The sequence below is a fragment of the Loxodonta africana genome, chromosome 5, assembly GCF_030014295.1.
Source record: "Loxodonta africana isolate mLoxAfr1 chromosome 5, mLoxAfr1.hap2, whole genome shotgun sequence".
Lineage (NCBI taxonomy): Eukaryota > Metazoa > Chordata > Mammalia > Proboscidea > Elephantidae > Loxodonta > Loxodonta africana.
Genome location: NC_087346.1, coordinates 76338217 through 76362130, shown reverse-complemented (window position 1 = coordinate 76362130; position 23914 = coordinate 76338217). Strand labels below are relative to the sequence as shown.

The 23914-nt window shown below is 41.8% G+C and overlaps 1 protein-coding gene across 1 annotated transcript in view; it reads left to right on the top strand.

Moving 5' to 3' along the window:
* The first annotated feature begins 1228 nt into the window (after window positions 1-1228).
* Window positions 1229-23914, top strand: part of FRAS1 (Fraser extracellular matrix complex subunit 1) — a 524357-nt gene continuing 501671 nt past the window's right edge. Inside the window, exons 1-2 of the mRNA XM_064285669.1 lie at window positions 1229-1708; window positions 9110-9141. Of these exons, the coding sequence (XP_064141739.1) occupies window positions 1633-1708; window positions 9110-9141 (108 nt within the window). The 5' untranslated portion in view covers window positions 1229-1632. The remainder of the gene's footprint in view (window positions 1709-9109; window positions 9142-23914) is intronic.

Here is a 23914-nt window from a genome sequence, read left to right as displayed (position 1 = left end):
CCCATCGTACTGAGAACAGGGTCGGTTCCATTGATGGCGTCATACCCGGAGAGGTAAAGGTGCATTCGCGGTGGGAAACTCCGTTTCGGACACAAACACACCAAGGTCCTCTCAGGCTGCTTGTAAAACCCACAATGCGACTGTCCGAGGGACCCAGCAAGAAGAAAATGCATTGATCAGGTTCGCCCCAGGCACTTAGTCCAACAGGAGTGCCGGGGGCCGGGGGGGGGGGTGTCGGTGGGCTTGTGCCAGGGCCTTCAAAGCACATCCCGACCCCCACCCCCAAACTAGTCCCTCCCCCAGCTGAGGGATGTGAACTCGCTTCTCCGGCCCTCGGTTGTGCCCGAGCAAGACTACGTCACCCCCCCCTTCTCCCCCCTCCCCGTGTGACCACTTCTGTTCCCGCCCCAAACAAAGCCAAGTCTGAAGTCCTGCAGAACGAATAAGGGGATCAGGTTGCTCTCTCCGCTCCCCCAGCCCCTCTTCTCCCCTTCCCCACGTGACTCTTTGGAATCTTTGCCAAAGCTCCGCGTCCCTGGGTCCATTTTCACACCGAGCGAGGGAGAAAGGGAGAGAAGGGAAGCGGAGGAAGGGAAAGTGTGTGTCCTTTAAACGCGGGAATCCAGAGGGGGCCTTATTTTGTGCGTTTTCGGGCTCTCTCCCCCGGGTGGCATTGAGTTCGGGGGTCTTTTCCAGCCTCTCTAGCTCTCTCCTCTGTGCATTCAATATCATGGTTCCTCCTCCCCTCCCGTAGTCATGCCTCGACCCTGCAGACCCGCTCCGGGTGTACTCTGTTCGGTGCGGGAGGTGGGTGTTGGTGTGGAGCTCGCCGCGTCCCCGCAGCCTCCCTCACACGGGTGAGGGGCGGGGGCGAGAGAGTAGCAGCAGCGCCCCCCGCGCCGCCCGGTCTTCCCTCCGCAGCTCTCACACGGTCTGCTGCAGCGAGCGCAGCCCGAGGCGGCGCGGTGCGGCTGCAGCGCCAGCGAGTCCCGGGAGCTGCCCGCAGCGCTACACAAAGTTTCCTGCGAGCGGCCCCCGGCGGCCGCGGTCAGCCGAGCGGGACTGCAGGGCCGGGCCGGGCCGGGGCGGGCCGGGCCGGGCGGAGACCCGGGTGTGGGTGGGTCTTTCGGGGCTCCCGGCGACCCCCTCTGCCGACGCAGCGCCTACGTAGGTGTCAAGCGAACTTTAAAAAGCCGCTTCCGAGGAACCTGCGCGGGGATCTCTACTGTCGCGGGTCGGGAGGACGGAGGGAAAACCTGGGAGATCCGCACAGCCAGTGACCGGCAACTTTCGGGCGAGACTTGGCCGCGCACAACTGCGCGCTGCCTTTTTCTGGATTCTCCCGAGCTCGCCTCAGGTTGGCGTCCTGCTTCTCCCGAGAGCTCGGCCCGCTCTCGCTCGGGCAGTGAGGGAATCGAATCCCCCGCCAGCCCCGGCGCCTCCGGGCAGATGTGAGTGTCGCTCTCCGCCCGTCCACCTCATTTCCGCGGAGGTAACCGCCTGCCGTCCGCCGCCCGCCACCCACCGCCCTCGGATCGCCCCGGCTCGGGGCACCGAAGCCAGCGTTTTAGCCGTGAGCCGGTACTTGGATGCCGAAGGCTGGGCTCCTCCAGCGTGGGTTCCGAGGCTGCGATGGGTGTCCTCAAAGTGTGGTTCGGCGTGGCCCTTGCATTGGCGAAATTTGCAGTATTGCCTCATCATTCAGAAGGTGAGAGAACGGGGTGTGTGTGTGTGTGTGTGTGTGATCCGTGCAGTTTCAAAAGCTCAGGGGGTTTATGGTTGGGTCGGGTGGGAGTTTTTTTTGAGGGGCAAGTGGGAGTGGAACTAGAATGGGCTTTTGCTGCGAAGATTCCTACTCGTATCGTTCTGCATTTTCGTCACGACCCCCACCTCCTTCTCTGGCCTCTGTGCGTTTGGGTGGGTGGGGGGCCGGCTGGGGTGGCCTCTTGGAAATGGGGTTCTCTTTCTTTTCACTTCCCCCCATCCGCCTGTCCCCGCAGGAAAAGCAACTAAATGGAGAGTAGGTGAGTAGCGAACAATTGCTGTTAACTATGGAAAATACTTCTGGCTCCTTTAAAACATAAAATTCTCCCCCTTGTGCTCCCCAATGCTCTCCCGCTTTCCTCGCCCCGGTAAGTCTGCCCCTAAAGCCCAGTTTACGATTTTATAATTAGCTGGTTTGAGCGTGTGCTGGACAATTAAATTGCTCTAAAAAATTTCCCCAGTAAAGCGAGGCACTAGCCTTCCTACTTCCCCCAGAAGAAAGTGGTGAATAAGAGTTTAGATTCATTCTCTTACTTCACCCTCTGTCTCCTGGTTTACCTCCGGGGTTCCAAACTACGTGTAAAATCTTGAAGCTTGGGGAGAGAAAGGAGACTGTGAGAGTTGTCACCATGATATCAAAAGCAATCTGGACTCAGCCAAATAAACGAATCAATAAGTAAATAAAGAGTTTGGGGGGCATGGGATGCCGGGGGGCATGGGATGCCGAGCGCCGGGCCGCGAGGCGCTGGGAGCTCCCACCTGCTCCAGGGAGCCGGGGAAGGCGCCCAGCTAGCGCTTAGGGAGGGGGAAGGGAGCCGGCGGGCTCCGAGGAAGACGGCTTAATCCACAGTGCGGGCTCTCGGCTTCCGCTCCCGGCTCCATTCATTATTCACCAAGCTGCGGGAAGTAGAGTTCACCTGCCTTGCCGCAAATCTGAGCCGCAGTGGCGGCCGCCGGCGCGGGGCGGGGCTCCTCCGCCCAGGTGCTGGGTGGAGGAAGCCTGTGGTGCGGACTCCGGACGTGGAGCTGGGGGCGCTGGAGGCCCGCGGGGAGACAAAACCCCGCCTCGGGCCGACCGCCGGCAACCAGGGCAGCTGCCCCTTCCCTCCTGGCTTTCCGGGAGAAAGTGGCGTGGCCTTGGAAATGCACCCACAGCAGTGGGATCGACCCCGTGGATAAAGCTGCCGCCTTTCCTCACGCTTCGGGGAAGTATGTCAAGTGTGTTCTGGACCAGGGAAGATCCCATCTAGGGCCTGTGCATACCCTGTAGAAATACATGTGTGTGCGTGTGTGTGCATACTTAAAAACAAACAAGGAAACTTGAAGGGCTTGTATGTTAATAAACCAGATGGGAGGCTCAGCCCAGGCCACCCAAACATGAACTTGTGACTTAGAAAAATTATTTCACTTGGTGGCAGTTTCTTATTTAGAATCATATTCTTGCAATGCAGAGAACGTCTCTCTCTCCCAGTTAGCTCACCAGGGGGCAGTTGGAATGATGCAGTTTTTCAGAACCAGATCTGTTGAAATTACAAAAATCATTATTACTAAGAGGCTACAGAGTGTGCTCTTTGGAAGGTTGTCCCATAAAATGGGCAAAATTTAAGAACTTTCAGAGTTTTTAATTGCTGATGGGGGAGTGAGTGTGAGGGAGGAAACTTTGCTTCTTAACGTACCTCCCCAACTTTAGAGCATTGTGTAGCCATTCCACAGTGATGCCTATCTAGTAATGAACGAATGGATGAATGAATGATGACTTTTATTGAGCACATATCATTTGTCTGACACTGTGCTTTACTTAGGAGCCCTGATGTCGCAATGGTTAAGAACTCTGCTACTAACCAAAAGGTCAGCAGTTTGAATCCACCAGCCACTCCTTGGAAACCCTATGGGGCAGTTCTCCTGTGTCCTGTGGGTCACTATGAGTTGGAATTGACTTGGTAGCAAGGGTTTGAGTTTATTTATTTTTTTTGGTATGCTTTACATGGTTTATTCATTTAATTTGTTTAAATATATAAATTGGTCCCACAGCCCAAAATCAGCTATCCTCTGCTTCGGTTCTGTCAACGTTTCTTTCTCTTTTAAAAATAACAGCAGTGAGGTCAAGGATGAAAAGCTTAAGGATCTTAGAGATTTCCTCAGGTTTTTATTATTAGCTCAGAGAATGATCTTAAAAAGTGGAAAAGAAGCACTCAGACATGTGCTTTTCTTAATGTGATGTGAGGCTTTTGCTGACTGACCAGCTCATGGAAGAGTTGGTTGTTTTCTTTTCAGTGCTCAGAAAGCACGTCGTCGCACATGCTTCTAGTACAGCAGTTAATGGTTTCTTTAATTATGGTTGAGATAGGTGTGAAGTTCCTCACTTACTTGTGTGCTCACCCAGGGGTTAGGATGGCTCCAAGTTAATCCTTTATCTCCAGTTCAGGTCCTACCTAGTACACAGTTCTAAAACCCAAAACCAAAAATATTGGTCAGATGAATGAGTACTGCCAAATCACATTCTTTTGAATTAACCTCACCTGGTAGACTGGCCTCTACCATTCACTGGCTGTGTGACCTTGAAGGAGCCACCTAACTTCTTTAAGCTGAACTTCTGTCATTTTCGAAATGAAGAAGTCAACTAGGTAATGGGTCTAAAATACTTTTTTTAATCCTCCAGCATACAAAAAAAAAAAAAAAAAAAGATATTTGATGCCTTATTTGTGGTCACTTGGTGAACTTCCTCGTTCTGAATTTTATTTTAATTATTAGAAAAAATGAATTGTTACAAGCAAGTTATTGGCAGTGTTATTTTATACTGCTTTTTTTTTACATTGTTAAGCTTATAAAAATTATGACTTAAGAACTTAAAAAAAGTAAGAAGTCACAGAGATAAATTTCTAGCAAACATGGCTGTTTCTGAATCAGAGAAGCTCTGCCAAGACATTTTCTGGAGAAGCAGATCTTGAATTGTGTTCCCTGTGGAAATCCAGTGAAGTTAAACTAGATGGAACATTTTGGCTTGGAATAGGGAAAGAACATTGAATTGGAGGTTAAGAGAACTAGGTTCTAGTCTGACTTAATGGCTCCATATGTGGCTTTAGCCAATCCCACAATCTCCCAGGCTTTTCCTATGAATGTCATTAATAAATACATTGAAAAGGACGTTTGGAGGACTATATATATATATATATATATATATATTTTTTTATGGCTGCATCAGCATATTTGGTCCCACTCTTGGCTGAAGAGTCCCTTCTATGAAATACTCTGCTTAAAACTGAATGTTGTGGAAGAGAAGACATTGCCTGGGAAAAAGAGCCCATCTCTTAATTTTTTTTTTTTTATTCCACAAACCTTAATTGAAAGCTTATATGTCAGATTGTGTCAAATGGGGGGAGGAGGGAATACAGACAAAAAAACAAAACAAAGAAAAAAACCCGTCCTCAAGGTGTTTGCATACCCAGCAATCACTAATATCAATAAAATAGCAGTAGAGATATGTAAACACTGGTCCTTGGTAGGTTTCCCAGTGTTAAAGTGTTAGATACTAATAGCAACTTCACATTTTTGGCTTTTGCAGCTGCCTGCTGGTGGAAATGAAGAGATGACGTATTGTCATAGGCTCTTAATTCCATCATTACACATTTATATTCCTCTCTGGGGAATAGATTCTGGAAGCTGCCCTCCCCATAGCCATCGTTTAGTGAGGGTACAGTCATCCATATGCACTTGGGTGGCAGTATCACTCAATTTTACTCAGACACAAGTATTCATCAGATACTCTCCACCACATGGCTCAAGAGAGGGGAGGGGCTACCACATGGCAGAGTTGGAGCTGTTTGCCAAATCTTACAGTAGTTCAAAAACAGTTGGCCCATTTTCATTTTAACTACTCTATTAATTGATCTGAATCCTGGTTGGTAATAATCAGGACATGAGCTGTCCTGTCAGTCCAGGAAACAATTCTGTTTTAACTATTCCACAGTGTACACTGCCATATGTTGAATTATAACACAACATAAAGCTTAAAGATTTAAACACCAACTTGTGGCTGCTTGTTCCTAATGAGTCATGTTTTTGACACTGTGCTTGCCAAATCTCTTCAAATCTTACGGTCGTATCTGTCACTATTTTCTTTAAATGAGTCTGACATTTTGTGACTCTTGGATTTAACTTCTCCAGTTTACTGAATTTCCCAGTTATAATTTCTGTATTCAATAGCTTAAGGATGTAAGCAATGGTGCATATTATTGAATTTTCTGTGAAAATTTTAGAAAAATTATTTCTCTGAAAATAGTAGATTTTATAAAGGCATTTCATAAGGGCATACATTATAATGTGCAGAAGGTCTTAAAAACAGGCCTTTACTTGTTTCAATTAATATTCGGTAACATTTTGCCGATGTGACCTGCAAGGAAAGACCCAACCACACAGGATGAGGAGCAGCCTGGCTTCAGGACCCAGGCTTCCTTGTTGGTTGCAGTATATAATTGCTTCATCCTGCGGAGATTTATGCACTTTCACAGGTCCATGGGTGTTAGAATTTAACCTGGCACCTCAGTTGCATTTTGTGCCCTGAAACTGTCAAAGTTCTTGGTCAGAGTACCCTAGCTCCAGTTGGCTGTTATATTTCCTCAGTTTTCCCTTGAAGAAGGCTTGTTTCTCATTCTAATTCTGTACTATCTCCCAGAATTCACCTGGAGCTAGTTTCCTTTAAAGTTCAAATAAAGCTATAAACATAAACCTCAGACAGAACTGCAGTCATTCCAGTACTCCTTAAGAAAAAAGTGATGTTTGTGTGGAGTCAGTTGGTTTACACGTGAAGTGGATCGATTGATTAGTGAAGAGGCAGGTGCTGAGGCAGAAGCTGCACCCAGCACCCAACATCAACAAACTCCCGATTTCATCTGGTGGTGGGTGTGAAATGTGAGCTAGTGTGGGAGGAATACGTCTGCTTTGGATGACCGCGTCTGGCATTGGTAGTGATAAATGTTTGATAGGACTGGCATTGGGTGGAATGTTTTATTTTCTCTAGAGAGTAGAAATGACGTTTTGGAAGCCGTGTTAATGGAAACTCATGTGTACAGCTGCCTTTCGGGTAGAACTGTTCTGTTTTGGAATTGTACACATTGGAATTGTACATCCTAGAGTGATGCAAATTGAGTTCTTTCTTTTTCCTAATGATGGAATTTATCAGCAGCTACCAACTGTTTTGACTTGACTTTCATCTCTAGCAGATGCTTGGCTTAACCAAGTGGGTGTATGATGCCACACTCAGTTCTGCTTTAGTTTTCCATACCATAATGAGTTTAACATATTTCTTGAAACTTGCAAAAGTAGGTTTTGATATGGGTACCTGAATATTTCTTAAGATGTGTGATTTCTTTCGGAGCTTTGAAAAGAAGTTGACTTTTAGAAGGTATTGCTATGGGGAAGGGCAAAGAAAAATGATCTGAGGATGGCCTTATTCTGAAGGTTAAATATTGTTTGGTTATTCTAAAGGTTAAATTTTGCTAAATCGTATCTAAGCGATGATCTTTTTTATAATTTTAAAGCATCAGATATAATTAAACATGTTTTGAAATGGAGTTGTATTGATACATGACATACCGTAGACTGAAAGGCTAAGTCTTTAGAACAGGTTTTATCCCAGATTATTCTTATTTCAATGTTAAGTGTACAAGATACATTTCAATCCATTTGCCCACAGAGATCTTTTATTCAAACCCAAGTGTAAACAGCCATTTCATTTTCTTTTAATTTGTCCTTTGTTTCAGTATTAGTGGATTAGGTAGACCAGTCATTTCCTGAGAAGTTAATATTTTTGAGACTTCATTGAATGATCTCTTAGAAGCAAGCACTCTAGTAAAATGTGCACTTCCCTCTTTGGAAACCAGCTGTGGCACTTTGTCAAGACATACTGCTGCCTTGGTGTGTATATGCTATTCCAATCTGTTTTGTAGCCTCAATTTCTGAGAGAGTAGCCTGGTACACACTGCCCACCTGTTTTTAGGTTAAATCAAGACCTGTTGTGCTGCTCAAAAATTGGTTGCGAATACGTGTGTATATTTTTTAAAACGAGGATTCTACATTGCTTTCAAATATGAAACTAACCAAAGGATTTATGATAGGCTAGTTACTCAGAATATATAGGTTGTCCCATCCATGTTGTTTTTCTATTTGGCACTTAATGGAAAATATAAAGTTCATAAGCAGTCCATCAGAAAAATAAAATGAAAAGAGGAAGAAAAGAGCCTTAGACATTAGGAACTCAACAGAAGAGTTCTTCTCAAAGAACTACAGTCTGTACCAACCCTCTCCCCCACCCCCACACCAGATCCACTGCCATGGAGTTGATTCCAACTCACAGTGACCTTATAGGACAGAGTAGAACTGCCCTATAGGGTTTCCAAGGCCATAAAGCTTTATGGAAGGAGACTACCAAATCTTTCTCCTGCAGAGGGGCTGGTGGGTTCAAACTGCTGACTTTTCAGTTAGCAGATGAATGGTTTAACTACTCTGCCACCATGGCTCCTTCATCTGCACCACTATCCTATAAAATGATTTATTCTTCTTTAAGAGGAACATATTGTGTTAAGGCATGAAATGGATATTTTGTGTTAGCCAACCAGATACCTAAGTGAATATGTACTATGTAAAGAGGTAGGGAATACAAAGAAGTACAGTCTCTGCCCTAAGAGTGTAGTGGGCCAGATGTACCATTTCCACATGAAAAGTTAAATAACGTTAGCACGGATGCCACAAGGAAGCAGAAGAGAATGAATTCACAAATGGACAATGCAGGCACAAAGTGCAATGTGCACAAAGGAGGAAGAGCATAATCCTGTGGGCTGGAAAAGCTTCATGAAGGAGGTGGGATCAAGTTCAAGTACCTTGAACAGACAGGATGCATCTCCTGAAGGAAAACAAAATAAACAAAGGCATTGAGACAGGAAAAATATCATCGGATCCGAAGTTAGCCTCTTGGGTGGGACTGAAGAGTTTATGTAAACCAAAAGTGGCAGATACGCCTGGATGAGTAAATTGGGACTGGGTTATGGAGGCTTTGCTGATTTATTGCAGAGAATAATATACACCGTATTTATAGCATGCCATTATAAATTTGTTTTAGAATTCAAATAATAAGTTTTAATGATGCTTTCCCTTATGTGCGTCCAAGAAATGTTGCTTTGGTGTGAGGTTATTTCCCCAGGGGCAGAGTGCTCAAGCTTTTAAGATTTTGGAAAAAAGCACTTTGCTGATTGTGATGAGTTTCGATGCAGTTTTAGCTGTAAGCCTGCTGGGGCAGTGCCCTTGGTTTATTATGCACCCCTTTTAATTCTTGTTTTGTTTTTCCTCACAGGTGCTTGTGTCTATCAGGGTTCCTTGTTGGAGGTAGGTCATTCTTAATATTTGGTTTTAGTTCTTTTGAATGTGAAATGCTGTATTGAGGTTACTGAGGGAGTGGTGTGACCCTATCAATTGTAAAAAAAAAAAAAAAAAAAATGTGTTTCCCTTCACAGTCTGAGGGTTATACCTCATCCTGGCATCATCATGCTCAATTACTTAATACCTTTTCCAGAGCGAATTAGTTCCATTCGGATACTCAGGTGTTGAGAGAGAAGTTCAAATGCCCAATACACAATTTATATTCGTGGCTGTCCTTTGTGTTCATTCAATCAGAGAGAGAATTAGATCTCTTTCTCTTGTCAGATATGAACTAGGGCACACTTTGTTTATTTCCCTGTTGCTTTTACTTCTTCCTTAGATGTCCCCCTTCCAAAAAAAGTATGATTATTAAATTCAGTAGAATTTGGAATATTATATACTGATTGTCGCTTTGAATTATAAACTTAAGTTTTGGTAAACAACAAACAACAAACAATAAACATTTTATCTCTGAACCTTTATCATGTAGAGTGGAACTGATTTTGAATTTAATGTCACGATGACTTGGGGGAAAGCTGATGCAAGTCTCATATATTTCTTTCCATTAATAATGTACTATGGTGCATAACAGTGTGTTAAAGCCTGATTGAAAAGACTGTCTACACTCCATCAACTCTAATAAATTGTGTGACAAGTCATTCTTCACTACTTTTCTTTATTTTGGTTTAATAAATGCTGTAATAAAACAGAACTGAGATGGTTGGAATGGGCTGGCTCATTTCCATCACAGCCTACTATTGCCATGTGTGATATTAATAAGTCATCTTGGATTATCCTTGTGGTGTTGAAATAGAAATATCTGAAATATCCAAGAACCTAGGTAAGGGTAGATGTTAACAGTAATATTCTTGAATTTGAACTTTATATAATATAGTTACTGCTCTGGAGATTTTATGTATTTTTTCATCCTTATATTTTCTATTAAAGAATCAAGGGAAAGCCATTGTCCCTCTTCTTCTCGTTTTATGCCCTTAGAAGCAGATTTTTTTCTTTCTGTTTGTTCTTTAATATGTTTTAGGAACCATTTTTAATCAAAGTTGTGTTATCTATGTTAATACAAGAGAATAGATTATTGTGTAGGATATTTGATAATTTCTCCATATTTTTTCATATCGACTTAATGCATACTTACAATACACCTGTGAAATAGGCAGGCCATGTGTTATTTTATGTCCCCCCTCACCTTTTTAATGAAAAACCAAGAATGAGAGAGATTAAGAAATTTGCTAAAAGTAATTGGCCGTTAAGGAGTGGATCAGGACAAAACAATTGGTCTTCTGTCTGTTCTGCCTGTATCTGAAGAAAAGTAGCTAGACCATCTATATGTGACTTTACTATAAGTTATTGAGGAGTCCTTGGGTGGTGCAAATGGTTAAGTACTGAATTGCTAACCAAAAGGTTGGCAGTTCAAACCCACCCAGAGGTGCCTTGTAAGTAAGGCCTGGTGATCTGCATCTGAAAGGTCACAGCCTTGAAAACCTTATGGAGTGCAGCTCTACTCGCATACTTGGAATCTCCATGAGTTGGAATCAACTTCATGGCAACTACCAACAATGACAATATGTGTTATTGTATGTTCGAATATGTAAGTGTTAAGTACTTAGAGAGGCCAATTTGATCAAGTCAAAGGAGAGACAGTCTAGCCAGCTTGCATTTAATGGATACTCTTGCCCCCGATCTGTACCATGCCTGACTAGTCATCTGCACTTTACCGTACCAGCACACTCCTGACCCCTCCGGCTGACTTCTTTGCTTACCTAGACTCAGCTGTGTTTGTTCCTAAACCTGTGCAAGCCCAGTATGCTGATGATTAGAGTTATGCAATTCAGTCCAAGAGTCAGTATACTTATTACAGGAGTAAACGTTACCGTTAAGTAAATGGAGTCACTAGGTGGTGCAGATGGTTAATGTGCTCAGCTGCTAACTGAAAGGTTGGAGGTTCACATTCACCCAGAGGCATCTCAGGAGAAAGTCCTAGTGATCTGCTTCTAAAAAAGCAGCGCTTGGAAACCCTGTGGAGCACAGTTCTCCTCATACACGTGGTGTTACCATGAATGGGAATCAACTTGATAAAAAAAAAAAATTTTTTTTTTAAACTTGATAGCAATCGTTTTTTTAATTAAACAAATATTTATTAAGTAACAACTATTAGCTTGCTATTTTAGGCACTGGGAACAAGTCAGTGAACAGACAAAACCCTCTCCCCTTATGAAGCTGGAGTTCTAATGAGTAAGATATGCAATGTGTCAGATAAGTGTGCTATGGAGAAAAACAATGTGCAGGAAAGGGGGATATAAAAGGCTGGCTGGGGGACAAGGGAAACCCTGGTGGCTTAGTTAACTGCTATATCTGCTAACCAAAAGTATGGCAGTTCGAATCCACCAGGGGCTCCTTGGAAACTCTATAGGGCGGCTCTACTCTCTCCGATAGGGTCACTATGAGTCGGAATCGACTCGAAGGCAATGGGTTTGGTTTGGTTAGGGAACAAGGGTGGTGACTTCAAATAGAGCTATAGGGCAAGCCTCACTGAGAAGGTGACCTCTGAACAAAGACCTACCTGAAAGAGGTAAGACAGCTAGCTCTGTGGATCTCCAGGGGAAGAGAATTCCTGAGGGAGGGAACAGCAAGTGTACAGACTCTGAAGTGGGAGCTTGCTTGGCTATTTGAGGAGGTGTGTGGAGGTTAGAGTTTCTGGAGCATATGATTGAGGGGCAGGACATAAACAGAGGCGGGCAATGGACAGAGCATGTGGGGCTTTGTAGTCCCATGTATGGACTTTAGCTCGTCCTTTCCATAGGTGGGTACACCATTGGCGGAGGGTGGACTAGAGCAGAGGAATGGTGAAATCTGACTTACGGTTTAATTAAAACTCCTGAAAAGTGAATGTGAAAAGAAACAGCGTTCTTGTTTCTAGGGAAACTATGTTGAACAGTTTGAAAAGACACTGAAGGAGTGAGTCTCCCAAAAATTGCTGTCAAGTTAAGTGTGGGAGAAATAGCTATAAAAGATTGGAGAAAAACATGAGAATCTAGAGATTCTCCATGCAGATTTATTTGCAGCCACCTTACGTTCTCATTCCATTTTAAGGAAATTGAAATTGGAAGTGGGACATGATGCATTGTGAACGTGGTTAATGCTAGAAAGACAGTGCTGTACTCTTTACATGACCTCGTGTTGAAGAAAAGCATGGTACCTACATCACTGAGGTTGGAAAGAGTATACATTTATGTATTTTGAATTAAATAAAGAGTTTAAGAAATTTCATAGTTTATTCCCTGATAAACAGCTCTTTGGGTGAGAGGGCTTCTGCAGTGAGAGGGCTTTCATATTCAAGAGCTGACTCTGAGAAGGGTGGTTATGCTGTCCCCATTCCAAACCCTGTCATTCTGTCCATGTACCCACCATTTCCATCTTCTGTGAGGTTGTCATATGGTGGTGGCTTGTGTGTTGCTATGATGCTGGAATCTATGCCACCAGCATTTCAAATACCAGCAGTTTCATCCATGGTAGACAAGTTTCAGACTAAGAAGAAAGGCCTGGCAATCTACTTTTGAAAATTAGCCAATGAAAACCCTATGGATCACAACAGAGTATTGTGTGATATAGTGCTGGAAGATTAGCCCCCTAGGTTGAAAGACATTCAAGATACAGAATGGCTGTAACAGTGGAGTTGAGCATACCAACAATCATGAAGATGGCACAGGACTGGGCAACATTGTATTCTGTTGTACATGGAGTCACCATGAGTTGGAGCTCACTTGATGCCAACCAAGAAAAGCAACAACAAACACCTGTCCTTTTAGAGCTAGAAGCGATTTCAGAGATAAGGTAGTTAAAACTCCCCATTTCTGGATGAGGAAACTGAGGTCAGGGATGTGAAGTTCTGGAGGTTCACTCATTTCTCAGGTGAATTGAATGACTAAAAGTACAGGATTGGTCTGGTTGAAAAATGGCAAAACATCAGTTCTACACTGAAGAATTCCATAAAACTTGTGAAGCAAATGAAAATATGGATCTGGGCCTTCCTTAGCTCCTGGTTGCTAACTCTCAATCTGCCTGTTGAGGTTTCCTTTCACTGATACCTTTTCAACTCATCAGTTGTTGCTTCGAAAGCCACCTGATAGAGTGGAACACTCTTGCCCTTGTAGTTGGACTGACATGATTTTGATTCTTCTTTCTACGCTACACACCAGCTCTGTGACCTAGGCCAAGTACATAACCTTCCCAAACCTCTATTGCATTCTGTGTGAATGGGGATAAATAAACCCTCTCTTGCAGGTTTTGGTGGAATAAAGAAGATAATGTGGGGAGGACACCTGGGTACAAAGCTTGGCATGTGGTTTTCTGCACTAACGAAATTCCTCTCTACTAACCAAGAATAAAAACGAAAGAAGGAACAGTTATTAACCATGTACTGTGTATTTAATACTGCCAACAATCCCATGACAGAGGTGGTGTCTTTCAGATGAGGAGACAAGTTTAAGCCATTTGTTGAAAGTTAAAAACCAAACCAAACCAGTTGCCGTCGAGTCAGCTCTAGCTCGTGGTGACCTATGTGTGTCAGAGCAGATCTGTGCCCCAAAGGGTTTTCAATGGCTGTGATCTTTCAGAAGTAGATTGCCAGGCCTGTCTTCTGAGGTGCCTCTATGTGGATTTGAACCACTAACCTTTTGGCTAGTAGCGAAACGCTTAACTGTTTATGCTACCCAGGGAGTCCTGTCCAAAATTACACAGCTCATAAGTGCTAGAGTGAGGGAGGGTTCAAACCTGATTCTGACTTTAAAGCCATTTCACCAAATGTCTTAGTCATCTAGTGCTGCTATAACAGAAATACCACAAGTGGCTGGCTTTAACAAAGAGAAGTTTATTCTTTCATAGTCCAATAGGCTAGAAGTTCAAATTTAGGGTGCCGGCTCTCTCTGTTGACTCTGAAGGAAGGTCCCTGTGATGCATCAGTCTTCCGTTGGTCTGGGAGCATCTCAGCACAGGAACCTCAGGTCCAAAGGACAAGCTCTGCTCCTGGCGCTACTTTCTTGGTGGTATGAGGTCCCCTTGTCTCTGTTCACTTTTCTCTTTTATATCTCAAAAGTGATTGGCTTAAGACACTACCTAGTCTTGTAGACCTCATCAGTATAATTGCCACTAATCCATCTTATTACATCATAGCGGTAGGATTTACAACATATAGGAAAGTCACATAAAGTGGTGGGCAGTCACATAAAATGGTAGACAATCACACAATACTGAGAATCATGGCTCACCTAAGCTGACAGATATTTTTGGGGAACATAATTTGATCCATGACACCACGCATACCATTGCTATAGCCAAACCAGTCTGTATGTTGTCTCTGAGCACAACTAGCTTATTTCACCTTCAGACCTACATGCCCACCCCGTCTCTCTCACACCTGCTATGCAGTTGTCTCTGCCAGTCTGTGTCCCTGACCTCCTGCAAAAGCCAGCTGTCCTTGGCTAACCCCTTCCTCTGAACTGAGGCTCTCCTGCACCAGTACACACTAAATTCACCCACACAGTGCATGAAACATTTGGGGGCTCATTTCATCTTAAAAGAAATATATGTGTGTGTGTGTGTATATGTATGACACATATAATATCCAATTTTTGACAGCTCTGTGGACTTGTGGGGGACATTCTGGGATGATTTGGTCCTCAGTCACGTGTAGCCATCTCTCAGTTATATATTGACATCAGCTGTCTCCCTTTTCCTTTCTTTAACGCTCTCTTCCCTCCCTCCCTTTTCTTTCTATTCTCCAGATGAGAAATTACCAGAAAGGGCTAAAAATACTTAGGAAGGCCTGATACCTTGAGAAACATGGAATAGTCTATTCCTGGGTGTGTTTCTACACCATAACACCAGTGTACCCCTGGGCTCACAAGAATTTCTCTAAAATCAGTCCTTGTGAAACAGAGTGTGACTGTGTTAAATCCGGAAGCCATCAGAGGAACACTGCTTAGCCAGTATGTTTCACTATGAGCGGGGCATCAAGGTGGCAGATGAAATAATTTTTTTTATTTCAAAATTTTCACAAATCTTCTGTTCTTTTCACACTATATTGAGTAAAAACCGCCATTATAATAGGGGCTTATCTTTACTTTTGCTCTTACAGCAAGCAAACACTTCTACTTTAAGTTCTTCCTGGGAATGGGTGGTTTGACTTTTTACATCTGTAAATAGAGGTGAACTGTTTACTTCACAGGGCTGTCGTGAGGGTTAAACAAGATAAACTTAAAGCGCTTAGCCCAGTGCTTGTGACCAAGAAAGTGCAATAAAGGTTAGCCGCTATTGTCGTTACAAGGCAGTTGTGATTGGCAAAGATGGACAGAACAACTCTCTTACCTGGATTAAGGGAGCTAAGGGTTGGGATTTTCCTATATGGAATACTTTTGCTGACAAATGTGGACAAGGTGAATTATGAGGTGCTAAAACTTTTAGCAAATTTGAAAGAAAATTTTTGCAGGGATAATCCAAACTGTGGAGTATTCACTTTAGATAACATAACACAGTGAAAAGACCCAGGCTTTGGTGTCTGAATCTTGCTGCCACTACATACCTGCTGTGTAGCCTCAGATATGATACTGTACAAAGCTGAGTCTCAATTTCATCTTTATGTAATGAGGATAATATGCCTCATAGCGTCGATGTGAGAATTAGCTGAAAGTGTGGGTGTGAGAAAACCCAGAACTGTGCTTGGCAAGGAACAGGTGCTGACATTGTTTAGGTAGCAACAAGATATCAGAGAGGAGATGACCTAGTGGTAGAGACCAAGGTGTCTCGGTTCTGGTCCTGGCTCTGTAATTACTAGCTTTGCGGCATTGAGTAAATTACTTGAATGAATTAAGATCTCAGTTTCAAAACTTGTAAAATGAGAGCATTAGAGTAGTTGCTCTCCAAGATTCCTTAGATTAGCACTGTCCAGTTCTGCCATGGTGGAAGTGTTCCGTATCTGGCCTGTCCAGTACCGTAGCTACTAGCCACATGTGGTTACTGAACACTTGAAATGTGGCTAGTAACACTGGGGAACTGAATTTTTAATTTTGTTTAATTTAAATTTAAATAGCCACATGTGGCTTATGCAACCAGATTGGACAGCATAGCTTTAGAGCTTTACAATTCTTACCCTACTGTATTAAAAAAAATGTAGTACTTAAGCTTAAATTACAGTCTCATGGATGGTTCTCAGCCCTGGGTGAAGGCTCAGGTTGTGTTGCTAGCAGTTATGAAGATGGTCACAAGAACTTTGTTCTTGTACCTGAGTTTGCTGTTCGTTTGCTTGTTTACATAATTTGAACAGTTTTTTATCAACATCTCTATTACAACATTAAAAAAAACCCAAACAACACAGTTGCCTTCAAGTCGATTCTGACTCATGATGACCCCATGTGTGTCAGAGAACTGCATTTCATAGGGTTTTCAACGGGTGATTTTTCAGAATTAGATCCCAGGCCTTTCTTTTGAGGTGCCTGTGGGTGAACTTGAACCCCGCTGACCTTTTGGTTAGCAGTTGAGAGCATTAACTGTTGCACTTCTTACTATCCTCATATTGATAGATTCTTGACTTAGAAGAAGTGGAGTTACAGCTGAGTCATCACCTGGCACCAGTCTTACAGAATCCATTCAAGTTTTTTACAAAATATTTTTGGTGTTTTCTCAAATCTGGTATACTCATGGGAGTGTTATTATGTGTATATGAAAACAGCTGAGAACTTCTGGTCCAATCTGTGGGCCTTGTTTACTTATTAGGGTTAAGGAATATTAAGGAAGAAAATTAGAGCTCTTCAGTGCTGGTGTGTTTTAAAAAAAATTGGTGTGCTATAGTGTTACTTTTTTAATTTGATACAGTAGCACAACAGAGATTACAATGAAAATGTCTCAGAATTGCATTTTTGCTGGTATACACAACACGCTCAAAAGATTTCATGGAAAAGAGAAATGAAAAAAAAACTTGGAAGCTTCCCTTCGTAAGTGCACAAAGTTTCCAAAACAGTGTATCTCAGTCAGCGGCTGCTATTGAAACACTCCAAACTTCTCAGCACTGGGGAAAATGCTTGGTGTCCTGTGGATATACTCATAGGGGGAGCAATAAAATCAGTCATTTCTTAATTTCCCGTAAGGGTTCTATTGAGTATTTTAGGATATCAATGTTTTTAGTCATAGCTTAACAAGAATTCATCATTTTTCAATGCCTCTGGTCCTTCTTCATTTATTTTTAAGTACTGAGTAATATGCTGTTCAGTGGTAGGCCACTCTATTAAAATGTGGTTGAAACGTTTTAAATTTTGTAGAAAACCAGTAGGACATTATCACTGTGCTTGGTGCTTGAATAAATTTAGAGAGGTAATAAGCTTCCTTTAATTAGAGTTATTTAAGTTGAGACTGGATGACAAGTATCAAGAGTGAGGTAATAGTGGCTTGGTTTAGATGACTTCTAACAACAACCTGTTGCTGTCAAGTTGATTCAAGCCATGGCAACCCCCATGTGTGTCAGAGTAGAACTGTGCTCCATAGGGTTTTTCAGTGGCAGGTATTTTCAAGTGGGTTACCAGGCCTTTTTTCCGAGACACCTCTGGGTGGACTCGAACCCCCAACCTTTTGGTTAGCAGCTGACCACATTAACCATTTGCACCACCCAGGGACTCAGATGACTTCAAAGGGCTCTTCTAATTTGGATCCTCACTTGTGTGGCTTGAAGGTTAGAACTGTGTTTTTTTACATAAGGAAGCTCTTACAAAGGTTGAGAATATCCCCTGGTGCCAGAATATCCAGTGAAAAGTTTTCTCCCCATGCACGTCTTCAAAGGGAATGGTCTTTTGTACCCTTGGGTGTCAGGTGGTGAGCATTGGGCTCTAGCTGTCTCAGATAATTCGTTTTTACTTTGCTGGGTTTTATAAATTGTCAATCATCATCAGATGTGCTAGTTTCCTATTTGGGGATTTTTATCTTAGAATAATTGTGTGAGAAGAATAATACAAGAGATTTTAAGCTTTTATTGGTGACAAATCCATATGCATTTTCATTCTTATTCATATTCTTGTAGTAGGAACAGATGTTTTAAGTTAACAAACACGTTTCTTATGCTTGGTTTTGAATTTAGAAGGTGCAGCTGAGCTAGACAGTTATATTAATTTGCTTAAACTGTGCTATGCATGATCGTATATCTCAAATTTCTGGTCAGACCATATGTCCCCTCCCTTTTTTTTGTTTTTTTTTTTAAAGTTTGTGTCATTTTTGTTCTAAATTGCTTTGCAACCTAGTACTCCATTTTTCTCAATTTCTCCATTTATAACTAAAAGCATATACATATACATATGTTTATTTTATTCATAGTGCATTTATATGTGCATATGTATGTATGTATATGTCCCCTAGGATAAAACTGTCACTCATTTATGATACCTTCTGGTAGTACTTGTTATAGTTCACTTAATTTTTAAAACTCTTTGCTTACTAAGGGAAAACCAAACCAAACCAAACCCAGTGCTGTCGAGTCGATTCTGAATCATAGTGACCCTATAGGACAAAGTAGAACTGCCCCACAGAGTTTCCAAGGAGCGCCTGGTGGATTCGAACTGCTGACCCTTTGGTTAGCAGCTGTAGCACTTAACCACTATGCCACCAGGGTTTCCACTAAGGGAAAAGATAACATAAATATCAAATGACAATTATGAGTTAAGCAAGGTTATATTTTCTTGGAATTTGAATGAAAAATGTCTAAAGAGATGTTGGCTTTGAAAATTTCACATGAATGGCATTTTGCTTCTGAGACAAGACACTTAAATATGAAATTGGCACAAAGCACATTTTAAAAAGTCATTGTGAGCAGTTGTAAGCACATAGCTTCTGGTGTCCCAGCTAAATTCTTCTTTTAGCCACGATTCTTAGGCTCCCAGAGTTTATAAACTAAATGAAAGGAAGGAAGAAAGGGAAAAGCTTTCATGGTAAGAAACAGTTTATTGTTAATACCCAGGAGGCCCTTGAGTTTGGGCCATGACCTGCGAGTTCTTTCATGACAGCTCCCAAGATTGGTTATTTATTAAATTTATGTCAGTCCTTTCCACCAAAGGGCAATTGAATGGGTGAGGGAGGGTTCAGGGAGGGAAGAGTGTCTGCACTGGAAAGCAGATTTCATCGTTCCTTGTACTGTACATTCTTGAAATGGTTTTGTAATAGTGAGCAGGAGAGAATGATTAACAGAAGTAGATACTTATTCTTCAGTGCAAGCTCTAACAGCTCATACCATACTGAGTTTTCCTACAATCTAGGAGGAACTTGGTCTATGGGGAGAGAAAACAGGAACAGAAGGAACCCGAACCTGAAATTAATGATTAAGAAGAAACCTCTCTTGTATTTGACCAAGTATATGTATATTTGACCAAGTATATGTACTACTAAGTGTATATACTACGCATATGTACTAGTAAAAAAGAGTAAGATCCTCAACAAGATGGATTGACACAGTGGCTGCAGCAATGGGCTCAAACATAACGATTGTGAGGATGGCCCAGGACTGGGCAGTATTTTGTTCTGTTGTACATAGGATTGGTATAAGTTGGAACCGACTCAATGGCACCTAACAACTACAACAACATATGTACTAGTGGAGCCCTGGTGGTCCGGAGGTTAAGAGCTTGGCTGCTAACCAAAAAGTCGGCAGTTCGAGTCCACCAGCTGTTCTTTGGAAACCCTATCGGGCAGTTCCAGTCCGTCCTATAGCGTTGCTATGAGTTGGAATAGACTCGATGGCAACAGTTTTTTTTTTTTTTTTATTGTATTAATAGTGATTCAGTCTGATTCTAAAGACATTTATTGAGCAAACTCCATTAGCTAGACCCTGTAATTGAATCTCTGGAGAATACCAAGATTAACAAGATACAAGTTATACCCCTAGGACATGTAGTAGCACATCTGGGTTGCCAATCCAACGGCTCTTTTCCCCTTTCCCCTGCTGGCAGAGCCCTTGTTTTTTCCAGTCCTCCACATGACTTCTGTCATTCCTACTTGGTGGCTAATCAGGAAGTTTATATTTCTTTGCCAGAGACAGGTTTAGGAGTGAGCAGGTGACCTAGTTTTGGCCAATGAGGTATGCATAGAAGTCTGATAAGGTTGTTGGGGTTTTGAAAGGATCCCTATAAATAACACCCTGAACAAGTTAAGAACTAAAACAAACAATAAATATGGAAGTCAAAATATCACCTTTTCATTTTTTAACTGTTGAATCTATGTTGGAGGGTGTACTTTAGTTGCATTTAACCAAATGGGCTTGCTAATTCTGAACCCCCAGAACTGGGCAGTCAGAGCTTTACTGGGACAGTTTTTCCATGCAGAAGAGATGCTCAGGCAAGGATTACTGTTCAGGGGAGCAGAGGAAAACTTATGCTTTTGGTTCTTCGGTCTGTTTTCTAGAAGAGGAGGGAAGATAGAACTGAGCTAAGCATGCTGCGTTACTCTTCTAATATTTAGTACTTAGGTAAGTCATGCCACCTTCCTAAAGACAGAGAAGGGCCTGGAGTTATCTATTGATCTCCCTTCACAGGAAGGAAATCTCGGGAGTTGGAAAAAAGAACTATCCACTAATGGGAGATTTCAAAGTTAAGTCTTATTAACGCGCAATTATGTGATCCCTAGAATTGCTGCAGTCATCTTGCAACCAGTAGGGTACCTAGCCAACACACAGAAAGCGAGGGAGGAGAAAGATAAAAAGAGTTTCATTCCTGAAGAGTTTGCTTGTTGATCTATTGACTTAACTAACAGTGGAGCTGACCTTTCTCAGGAATTGTTATATGAGCTAGTAAGTTCCCTCATTGCTTAAGCCAATATCAAGTGGATTTTATGTTGCTTGCAGCTAAACTAATTTTAACCAATACCCTATCGTCAGATAATGAACTTGGTTCAGAGCACTTTAGGTTAAAAACCAAAAACCAAACCAGTTGCCATCGAGTCAATTCTGACTCATAGTGACCCTATAGGACAGAAAACCCCATAGGGTTTTCAAGAAACAGCTGGTGGATTCAAACTGCTGACCTTCTGGTTTGCAGGTGAGCTTTTAAATATACCACCAGGGCTTTTGGGATAAATGTCAGTATATGGTTAAGGGCACAAGCTCTGGATTGAGACTTCCTGGGTTTGAGTCTGAGCTCTATCACATACTATTGCTTGATCTTGGACAAGTTACTTACTCTTCTTTAAAATAGAGATAATGATTGTACTTATGCTGCAGAGCTCTTGCAGAAATAAATGAGATAATGCATGAAATAACATAGCATATATAGTAAGTAGTAAGTATGTGTTAGCCTTTGAGAATACCGTTATTCATGGAGGAAAGCGCTTTTGATCTTGGCCTTGAAACATGGGTCAGATTAGAACTGCGAGAGTGGAGGGAAAGAAAGGCTTTTAAGACAGAAGATCAGTAGGAGTAAAGGCAAAAGCTGCACTAGTACTCTAGGTAGCCTAGTTTGATTTAAGTGTGAGAATGATGGGATGAAACACTGAAAAAGGATTTTTAAACTCCAGATCACATAACTTCAGGAATAAGGCATTTAAATTACATTCTATAGGCAGTTGGGATTCTTTGAAATGGAAATCATTTGCTCGAGTTCTAACCCTATCACTATAAACTAATCATTGTATTGATGGAAGTGAGGAACCATAGTACTGTCCTCTGCTGTGTTCCTCATCTTCTCATCCTCACCAGGGTCTGCATGAGTAGCTCTGTAGAGCTTTGGAGATACTGTGGGTGGCTCTGTGTAACCGATCATTACTGCCAAAAAAGAAATCAGTGTGCAGATATATCTGAGTGTGAATCAGTACCGTTATGTTCATTATTAGTTCAGTGAAAATGGTTCATCTGGCATTATGTCTAGTGGAACTCCCTATTAATAGGCATTAATCCAGTCCTTTAATATTGATGTTCATAATGATGCCCCCTGAGGGGGTGGTATAATCTTTTTCCTTCCTCTTTAATCAAGTTGGCATTTCTTATTTCTCCTTCCCAATTTGCAAAGATTAAATTGTGTTTTGGGTAGTATCAGGAGAAAGTGCATTTTATTGTATTCAAATTTCTTGTAAAATGTCAGCTGAATTAATTTATGCATACTATCCCAGATATTCCAAGATTATAGTTTTCTTTCCATGCTGGACAACATAATTTATATATATTATTTATATATATTTGTGTGTAGGTATATATGCATGTAGTGGAAACCCTGGTGGTGTAGTGGTTAAGTGCTACAACTGGTAACCAAAGGGTTGCCAGTTCAAATCCGCCAGGCGCTCCTTGGAAACTCTATGGGGGCAGTTCTACTCTGTCCTATAGGGTCGCTATGAGTTGGAACCGACTCGACGGCACTGGGTTTGGTTTTTTGGGGTATATATGCATGTGTGAATATACATATATACATATATTACTGATTGTTTCTAGAATTTTATCAGATGTATCAATTTCTGCATCTAACATGTGCTTTTTAAAAGAAAGATCAAGTGTGGTCATATGTTTTAAGGAATAGTTGAACCTGTTGCCTTTGAGTTGATTCTGACTCGTAGTAACCCTATAGGACAGAGTAGAACTTCCCCATATGGTTTCCAAGGAGAGGCTGGTGGATTTGAACTGCTGACCTTTTGGTTAGCCATCAAATGCTTAACCACTACACCCAGTAGGACCTGTTTAAACATATGAACTGCTAGAAAAGATTCTTAATAGCTTGAGGATTTGGGAGGACAGCAGAGGAAGATTTTATAGGAATAAGGTAACTCAAGTACATATGAAAAAGAAAGAAACTCATGTTAATGACTGCTTTGGTTACTGCTTTAATGGAATGAATTAAGATGCTGAAGAAAAAAAAGTCTTTATATTGCTTACTCTGTTTCACTAAGGATTAGGAGGAAAAACCTCAATCATACCAGTCAAGAGATAAATATAAAGTATAATAAAGGAAATATTGTGAGCACCAAGGCATATGTATTCCTGTGAGGTGTTTTTATGGAAACTTATTAAGGTCAAGGATGTTCACTCAATAAGGGAGACAGTATCTTCAAGATAAAGAATTTCATTTTTTTTGTTTTATAAATAAATTATTAAGTTAAAGAGGAAACAATTAAAAAGGGTAAACAGTAGTGCTTTTAAAAACCAAAAGACAAAACCCAGATTACCATCTCCATTTTTGAAAAACGATAGCTTTCTTTTTTGTTTTTCAAAAAGAAAATGACCTTACTGTTTTATTTATTATTTTAAAATATAGCATTGTTCTAAAAGGAAAGAAACCAAACATAAAATATAAAAAGAAGACAAAAACTTCAGTAATCCCCAAAATAAAATAAACTACTAAATTTTAGATGAATTTACTGCAGAACTTTTACTATAAATGTATCTGCATGTATGTATAGTAAAAATGGGCATCATAACATGCATATTCTTTAGTCACTTGTTTTTTACTTAATACTGGAAACCCTGGTGGCGTAGTGGTTAAGTGCTACGGTTGCTTACCCAGGGTCAGCAGTTCAAATCTGCCAGGCACTACTTGGAAACTCTATGCGGCAGTTCTCTGTCCGCTAGGGAGGGTCGCTATGAGTTGGAACCGACTCGACGGCACTGAGTTTGGTTTGGTTTGATTTGACTGTATACAGTGGGGTTCTGTTCTGATGACCCAGTCATATATCGGTTCTGAAGTATGTCAGATACCTTTATTTATTTAGTTTTCATTAT